Raw genomic sequence first — 8895 nt, 5'->3', positions numbered from 1 at the left:
GGGGGGGGGGGGGGGGGGGGGGTGGAGAGGTGAGGGAGGGGGGGGGGGGGGGGGGGGGGGGGGGGGGGGGGGGGGGGGGGGGGCAAAGGTGTAGAGGAAGAAAAATAGAGAAAATAAGATTAGCGTGAGAGTGAAAGAGGGGGCGGGAGAGAGGTTGACAGAGAGAAACCAAAACAGCAGCAGCAGCAGCAGCAGCAAGCAGCAGCAGCAATGGCATGAGGAATGAAGGAAAAAAGAAAAGAAGATATGACATAGAAACAACTGAGGTGCTGGCATTTTTGCACAATATAATAGTTTATGGAAGGGCAGAAGGGAGGGTCAATGGGAGGTATTATAAGAAGATGGTAAAGGGGTACTTACATTGATGGGTGTCATTTATAGATGGCTGGAGGGGGCTTCTCGAAAGGGAGGGAGAGGGGCAAGATGGTATCTGACTTCATTTAGATACAACCACATGACCAAGAGGTAAATACATAATCAACCCCAATAAGAGCCCATTAAAGGGCCAAGGCACCCAGGCTTTGTCCAAAAAGTAATTACACTTACATTTTAATAAGTCCTTCTAATGAGAAATTAAACCCTAATTAGCAAGTAATTGTAAATGACATCAATAACTTTTTACAACTGAATGGACGAGCAAGGGGACAAGAGGAGCGCCAAAATCCATGCAGTAGCGGTATGAATTTATATAATGGGATTGAAAGTGCCTTCAATATTTTTATTGAATAAATGATGATATTCATGATGCAGTTCATCAAAGTGGAGTGTCTGCTTGAGTCTCTGGAGTGAGGCGCGCATTTTACAATCTTCTTCCCTGCCTGCGACGCTGGCCCTCTTTGTGGCTGATGACAAACAGGCGGACCCCAGCAGCAAGGACTCAGTGCCAACACATGAAGCCGACCCGCCCACAACGCCGGCCAGTAATGGCTCCGGGGACAAACTCCAGGAGTTCGGGAATGGCTGGGTAAAATCTCCATCCCCTGTGCATCAATTTCAATCAGTGATATATGTTTAGTAAAAAAAAAAAAAAAAAAGACTGCAGAGTCAGCATAACAATAAAAAACTAAAATAATTTAATAAAAGAAAAACTGCAGTTGTTTGCCATATGGTAACATAACACATGGAACAAAGACTAACAACACAGACAGCAAAAGTATAAGTTTCTTTTTTTCCTTTACAATTTCTAAAGCTTTTATTTTTATGTGTAGTTTTAATAATTAATAAATTAAAAAATATTTTGCAAATGTACATTACCTTTTTAAAAAAAATTTTTTAAAATACATTCCTAATTTTAATGTAATTTGTTTTGCTAATGCAAAATAAAGTTGACCATTTGTATTTACTGTAAAAATGTTTCAGACATTTAAATTGAATCTCTAATCTTAATATTTCTAAATTTAAATTACAAATTTTACATTTAATAATAATTTTAAATGCATCTGATCATAACCTTGTCTGACCTTCAGTACAAGCAATACACTTGCATCAGTGTGGGTTCAAATTACAATACAATTCACAAAGAAAAGAAACTCATAAAGCAAGATTGCTGCGGAGTTTTGGAGATTAGATCCACTAAAACTGTAAATACCAATCTACATCCACTGTCAAAAACTTAAACTGGTTGGTCTTTGCAATAATGTCTTCGCTGAGACATCTGGCTGATTACCAGCAGACTATGTTAATAATCAATCAACTCTATGGTTCGCGACTGTTGTGACAGCCATTGGGTAACAGCAAATGTATGATGACTATCCTATCCTATTCACATTTCATGTCACGATTCACATAGAGAATCAGAAAAAGACCAGTAATAAATTCATATCGCTAACTCTTTTTGAGAAGTATTAGTGGAGCTATTTCCATCATTCGGGCTCTAATGGACAGCTTCCCAAACAGGGCCCTGCTCTAATTTTGGTCCTAACGCGGGGAAACAGAGGGACGGGGGGGAAGGAATGAAGAACGAGAGTAAAGAGTTAGAAAAAGCAGACTGAGAGGAGGAGGACGGGTTGAAACAGAGGGTGGGGCGAGAATGCGAAGGGGCAAGGTTGCTCTTGAACACCTACCCATGGTGGAGAACATTGACTGATGGACTGGGCTCGCTTCAGCAACTCCCACGCGACGAGATAGCAGCCGCAGCTCGTAACACAGCCTGAACCAGCTCCACAGCACACACACACCACACACACACACACAACACACACACACCCAACCCACACACACAACCAAGCACACACACACACACACCACCACAACCACCCAAACACGAAACGCATGGGGAGGAATCAGAGAAGAAGCCACACTTTGTCAACACGGAACATGTGTCTGCAATGCTAAGAAGTTGATTTGAATTCGAGTAGCCCTATATAGGAGACGAAAAGGGAGGATAAAGGAGGCAGAAGGAAGAAAAGGCAAGCGCATGCACACGTAATTGAAAGACGACAGAAAAAGTGATCGGCTGGCCAATGTAGTGTGCCATAACTGAGAAGTGGGTACATGGAGGTATAAGCCTAGATAAAATCTCCAAGGCAATTCGACAAGCACGCGTGGACTGATTAGTCTCAGAGGGAGCCGTGCGACTGGCTTGTTACCTTGTGCCAGACCCCGGAACGACTATCTCGCTACTGTTGGCACTGATGTCCTCGACAAATTTAACCACTCCCCTTGCTGGGTGCGGGACTGAAGAACAAGCGTGTGATGGCAAGGGTGGGGGCTTCAGGAGGGGAACATTGCAGAACAACTCCTGCTGACGGCCCTGATTAGCGTGACAGCGATGCAGGAGGCTTTAGTTTTACTTCTCTTCCAGAGGGGGCTCTGATGCAGAGGGTGGGGAAAAAGAAAAGACCTTCAGTGGATCTGTATACAGATCGTTCTGGGGGAAAAATTAAATGTACAGAGGGATGAAAATTGGCTGCTGTCACAAAATGTTCAACCTTGAGAGTTGAGAGGGAATCAGGACTAAGATAACAGTCAACATACAGCTCACATGTCCCAGTTCGGTCTGTTTAAAGACAGGCAGAGGCACATGTTGTAAACGGTAATGAGCCAGGAGGTTGGTTCCATTTGTAGTTATAAGTACAACTTAATTTTTACCGCACAGTAAGAACATTATGGAAAGTAATGATACTGTCATATCATCCACCAACAACACATCCTTTTGCATTCACAAATGACTTTCCTGGCACTATTAAAGTCCGATGAGCTTGGATGGAAAAGAATCAATGATGGACTGATTGTGTCGTAAAATATTTATTGGAGATTCCTTAAACTACTGGGAAAATTGAACAGGATGATTCCCAATAACAACCTTTTGAGAAAAAAAACTCTGGAGTTTTTTTTTTTTTTTTTTTTTTTTTTTTTTTTTTTTTATCTCATATTCAGCATAGGTTGCATCACAGATCAAAGGGTTTTTTTTATGAACCTCTCCAATGTCCTCCCAGATGTCTGCTCCCTGCTCGCAACGGTCAAATATTTCAGGGGCAAAAGCAACATTTTAATCACAACACAAACATTTTCCACTGACCTTGACCTGCCACGGCTGAAGCAAAGGATTAAACAACACAACAACACAACAACAACACCAAAACAAAAAAAAGGCTGTTAAGAATTCAGTGAAAGTGCACAGAGGCAAAACCGGCGGGTGGTAATATGTGCTTGAAATGTTTGATTTGTTGCTGGAGGATAATTTCATAACATTCCGGTGAATGATGTTGACCATCTACAAGACCTCGCAAAAATACATTTGAGGATAAAAACTACTCACGTGCCGGACATAGATAGAGAACAGTCTGTCTGCGAGAAGGAGGAGGTGGTGGTAGAGGAAGTGGTGGGATAGAGGGTGCCGGCTGGAAGTAGGCTTTTCTTCAACACACTGTCTGGACTCCCGGTGCCTGAAGTCTTTCTGTGGGGGGGGGCAAAGGTGTAAGAGGAAGAAAAATAGAGAAAATAAGATTGAGTGAGAGTGAAAGAGGGGGCGGGAGAGAGGTTGACAGAGAGAAACCAAAACAGCAGCAGCAGCAGCAGCAGCAGCAGCAGCAATGCATGAGGATGAGGAAAAAAAGAAAAGAAGATATGACATAGGAAACAACTGAGGTGCTGGCATTTTCACCATATAATAGTTTGTATGGGAAGCAGAGGGAAGGGTCAATGGGAGGTATTATAATGAAATGGTAAAGGGGTACTTACATTGATGGGGTGCATTTATAGATGGCTGGAGGGGGCTCTGAAAGGGAGGGAGAGGGGCAAGATGGTATCTGACTCATTAGGATACAACCACACTGACCAAGAAGTAAAAACATAATCAACCCCAATAAGAGCCCATTAAAGGGCCCAAGGCACCCAGGCTTGTCCAAAAAGTTAATTACACTTACATTTATCAGTCCCTAATGAGAAATTACCCTAATTAGCAAGTAATGTAAATGACATCAATAACTTTTACAACTGAATGGACGAGCAGGGGACAAGAGGAGCGCCAAATCCATGCAGTAGGGTATGATTTATATAATGGATTGAAAGTGCCTTCAATATTTTATTGAATAAATGATGATATTCATGATGCAGTTCATCAAAGTGAGTGTCTGCTGAGTCTCTGGAGTGAGGGGCATTTTACCATCCTTCTTCCTCCTGCGACGCTGGTCCCTCTTGTGGCTGATGACACAGGCGGACCCCAGCAGCAAGACCAGTGCCAAGCACATGAAGCCGACCCCGCCCAGCACGCCGGCCAGTAATGGCTCCGGGACAAACTCCAGGAGTCGGGATGTGCTGGGGTAGATCTCCATCCCTGTGACATCATTTCATCAGTGATATATGTTAGTAAAAAAAAAAAAAAGACTGCAGAGTCAGCCATAACCATAAAAAACTACAAATAATTTAATAAAAGAAAAACTGCAGTTGTTTGCCATAATGGTAACATACACATGAACAAGATACAACACAAGACAGCAAAGTTAAGTTCTTTTTCCTTTACAATTTTCTAAGCTTTTATTTTATGTGTAGTTTTATAATTAATAAATTAAAAAATATTTTGCAAATGTTACATTACCTTTTAAAAAAAAATTTTTTAAATACATTCCTAATTTTTAATGTAATTTGTTTGCCTATGCAAAATAAAGTTGACATTTTGTATTTACTTAAAAATGTTTCAGACATTTAAATTGAATCTCTAATCTTAATTTCTAAATTTAAATTCAAATTTTACATTTAATAAATAATTTTAAAGCATCTGATCATACTGTCTGACCTTCAGTACAAGCATACACTTGCATCAGTGTGTTACAATTACAATACAATCACAAAGAAAGAAACTCATAAAGGATTGCTGCGGAGTTTGGAGATTAGATCCACTTAAAACTGTAAATACCAATCTACATCCCTGTCAAAACTTAAACTGGTTGCTTTTGCATAATGTGCTTCGCGAGACATCTGGCTGATTACCAGCAGAGCTATGTTAAATAATAATCAATCTATGGTTCGCACTGTTGTGACAGCCATTGGGTAACAGCAAGTGTATGATGACTACCATATCTGATTCACATTCATGTCACATTCACATAAGAATCAGAAAAGACCAGTATAAATTCTATCGCTAACTCTTTTGAGAAGTTATTAGTGGAGCTATTTCTATCATTCTGGCTTCTAATGGACAGCGTTCCCCAGGGCCCTGCTCTAATTTTGGTCTAACGCGGGGAACAGAGGGACGGGGGGAAGGAATGAAGAACGAGAGTAAAGAGTTAGAAAAGCAGACTGAGAGGAGGAGGACGGGTTGAAACAGAGGGTGGGGCGAGAATGCGAAGGGGGCAAGGTTGCTCTTGAACACCTACCCATGGTGGAGACATTGACTGATGGACTGGGCTCGCTCAGCAACTCCCCGCGACGAGATAGCAGCCGCAGCTCGTACACACAGTCCTGAGACCAGCATCCACACACACACACACACACACACACACACACACACACACACACACACACACACGCAGAGTGGGGAGGACAGAGGAAGAAGCCACACTTTGTCAACACGGGACTGTGTCTGCAATGCTAATGAAGTTGATTTGAATTCGAGTAGCCCTATATAGGAGAGAAAAGGGAGGATGAAAGGAGCAGAAGGAAGAAAAGGCAGCGCACACAGATTGAAAGACGACAGAAAAGTGATGGCTGCCATGTAGTGTGCATAACTGAGAAGTGTACATGGAGGTATAGCCTAGATAAAAATCTCCAAGGCATTCGACAAGCACCGTGGACTGATTAGTCTCAGAGGGAGCCGTGCGACTGGCTTGTTACCTTGTGCAGACCCGGAACGACTATCTCGCTACTGTTGGCACTGATGTCCTCGACCAAATTAAACCACTCCCCTTGCTGGGTGCGGGACTGAAGAACAAAGCGTGTGATGGGAGGGTGGTGGGCTTCAGGAGGGGACCATTGCAGAACAACTCCTGCTGAGCCCTGATTAGCTGACAGCGATGCAGGAGGCTTTAGTTTACTTCTCTTCAGAGGGGGATCTGATGCAGAGGGTGGGGGAAAAGAAAGACCTTCAGTGGATCTGCCAGATACGTTCTGGGGGAAAAATTAAATTACAGAGGATGAAAATTGCTGCTGTCACAAATGTTCAACCTTGAGAGTGAGAGGGAATCAGGACTAAGATAACAGTCAATATACAGCTCACTGTCCAGTTCGGTCTGTTTAAAACCGCAGAGGCAAACATGTTGTAACGGTAATGAGCCAGGAGGTTGGTTACCATTGTAGTTATACAGTACACCATTATATTTTTACCCACAGTAAGAACATTATGAAAGTATGATACTGTCATATCATCACACAACACATCCTTTGCATTCACAAATGACTTTCTGCACTATTAAACCGATGAGCTTGGATGGAAAAGAATCAATGATGACTGATTGTGCGTAAATATTTATTTGGGAGATTCTAACTACTGAAATTGACAGGATGATTCCCAATACAAACCTTTTGAGGAAAAAAAATCTGAGTTTTTTTTTTTTTTTTTTTTGTTTTTTTTTTATCTCTTATCCAGCAATAGGTTGCATCATCAAAGGTGTTTTTTTATGACCTCTCAAATGTCTCCCAGATGTCTGCTCCCTGCTCGCAACGGTCAAATATTTCCAGGGGCAAAAGCAACATTTAACTCACAACAACATTTCCACTGACCTGACCTGCCACGGGCTGAAGCAAAGGATTAAACAACAACAACAACAACAACAACAACAACAACAACAAAAAAAAGTGCTGTACATTCAGGTAAGAAGTGCACAGAGGCACCGGCGGGTGGTAATATTGGATTGAAATGTTGATTTTGTGCTGGAGGATAATTTCATCATTCCGGGAAGACTGTTGACATCTACAAGACCGCAAAAATACATTTGAGGATAAAACTCACTGCCGGACAACAGGTCAAACAATTCTACGGGTCTACGGTCACACTATCAGCTCTGTCAGGCTGCACTTAGGCGGTGGTTTGAGTCGCCTGATGTATAATCAGAGGATCGTTACAGTTATGTCAGTTCTTCTAGACGGGTACGTGAATGTCTGGACCTAATTTCTTTTTGCGCGGCTGGCAGTTGCTGAGAGATTTCATTTTGCACCAAAGTGGTGAACAGAACAGCTGACAGACCGATATCGCCATCCCTACAGCCACGTCGTTAGCAAGGTTTGTGTTCGGAATTATATGTGACCAAGTGGAGTTAAGTCCTTGAGGCGGCCTGAACTGCAAAAAAAAAAAAAAAAAAAAAAAAAACACAACCGTGATTGTAGTGAGGTGTTAAAGAGAGGTTCTTCCTTCGCAAAACAAAGTATCGTTGGCTGAGTACCCACATTGGCTTCTAGCTCGCATATTTAACACACAACAGCAAAGTACCTTGTCATTTGGATTGATGCGAAGGAAATCATCTATCAAATTTAGTGTGTAAAACTAAGGCCAAATATTGTCTTTTTTTCTATAGCATTAACTCCTGCTTCCCATTGCATTGTAGAAAAACACTTGTTGAGGCAACTCTTTTTCATCAGCATCACTAAAGCCTCTCGATGCCGTCTACCATTCTGCACTAGAGTTCATTACCGGTGATGCTTAAAACACTCATCATTGCATCCTGTACAAGAAGGTTGGCTGGTTCTCTCTCTCTCGCTCTCTCTCTCTCTCTCTGAGAGGCGTGATTTGCATATGTATTTGTTTATTTACAAGGCCCTTATTGGAAAGCTGCCTTCATATATTACTTCCCTGCTGGTTTGGTTCACTGGACCACATTACACCAGGACTAATGACTGGCTTACGCTCCATGTCCCTCGAGTTCATACTGAGCTTGGCAGAGCAGCTTTTGCCTTCTTTGCACCATCCACCTGGAACTCACCACTTTAAAAATTAATTTGTTGGTACTTCTCGGTCATTTTAAAGTTATAATATGAAACTTTTCCACATTAAAATGTCTAAAAATGACGAGAACTGTGTTATATTTTTTGTTTGAGTTGTGCACTCACATTATCCCAAAGGTTTCCAGCAATTCTCACACCTAGAGAAATACGTGATTTTAATCATGGTAGTGCTCTGCTTTCATTTTCATTTGGTAAATTACATCATATCCCCTATGTGCATAAATCAGCGGTATGGTTTCCAGCCTGAAGCTCAAAATTGACTTTTATCCAGTTTTAAAATACACTTTTTACACCTTGGTCTTTACATCTTTACACTTTTACATCTTTACACATGTCTGGATCTTAAGTTATCAGAGAAAAAAGTCACCTAAATGTTAGACAGCTCAGTTCCCATCCACTCCGATACGTCCTGTGTCAACGAAGAGCGTCGGTGAATCACAGGTTTTTAAAGTGAAACTGCTTTACTCGTTGTTTCTACCGGTTTAAATCCCCTGGTCCGTTAGTTATGGACAAAATGAT

At 41.9% G+C, this 8895-nt stretch overlaps 1 protein-coding gene across 1 annotated transcript in view; it reads right to left on the bottom strand.

Annotated features, from left to right (window-relative positions):
• Positions 1 to 8895, bottom strand: part of LOC111238493 (protein turtle homolog A-like) — a gene marked incomplete at its 5' end in the record, with an annotated part of 47991 nt that overhangs the window by 5263 nt on the left and 33833 nt on the right. The window contains 5 exons of the mRNA XM_022768036.1: positions 3761 to 3898; positions 4183 to 4219; positions 4607 to 4777; positions 5817 to 5901; positions 6274 to 6491. Of these exons, the coding sequence (XP_022623757.1) occupies positions 3761 to 3898; positions 4183 to 4219; positions 4607 to 4777; positions 5817 to 5901; positions 6274 to 6491 (649 nt within the window). The remainder of the gene's footprint in view (positions 1 to 3760; positions 3899 to 4182; positions 4220 to 4606; positions 4778 to 5816; positions 5902 to 6273; positions 6492 to 8895) is intronic.

This window comes from Seriola dumerili, unplaced genomic scaffold (genome assembly GCF_002260705.1).
Source record: "Seriola dumerili isolate Sdu_G_001 unplaced genomic scaffold, Sdu_1.0 BDQW01001387.1, whole genome shotgun sequence".
NCBI classification, from domain to species: domain Eukaryota; kingdom Metazoa; phylum Chordata; class Actinopteri; order Carangiformes; family Carangidae; genus Seriola; species Seriola dumerili.
This window is presented reverse-complemented; position numbering and strand designations above follow the sequence as displayed.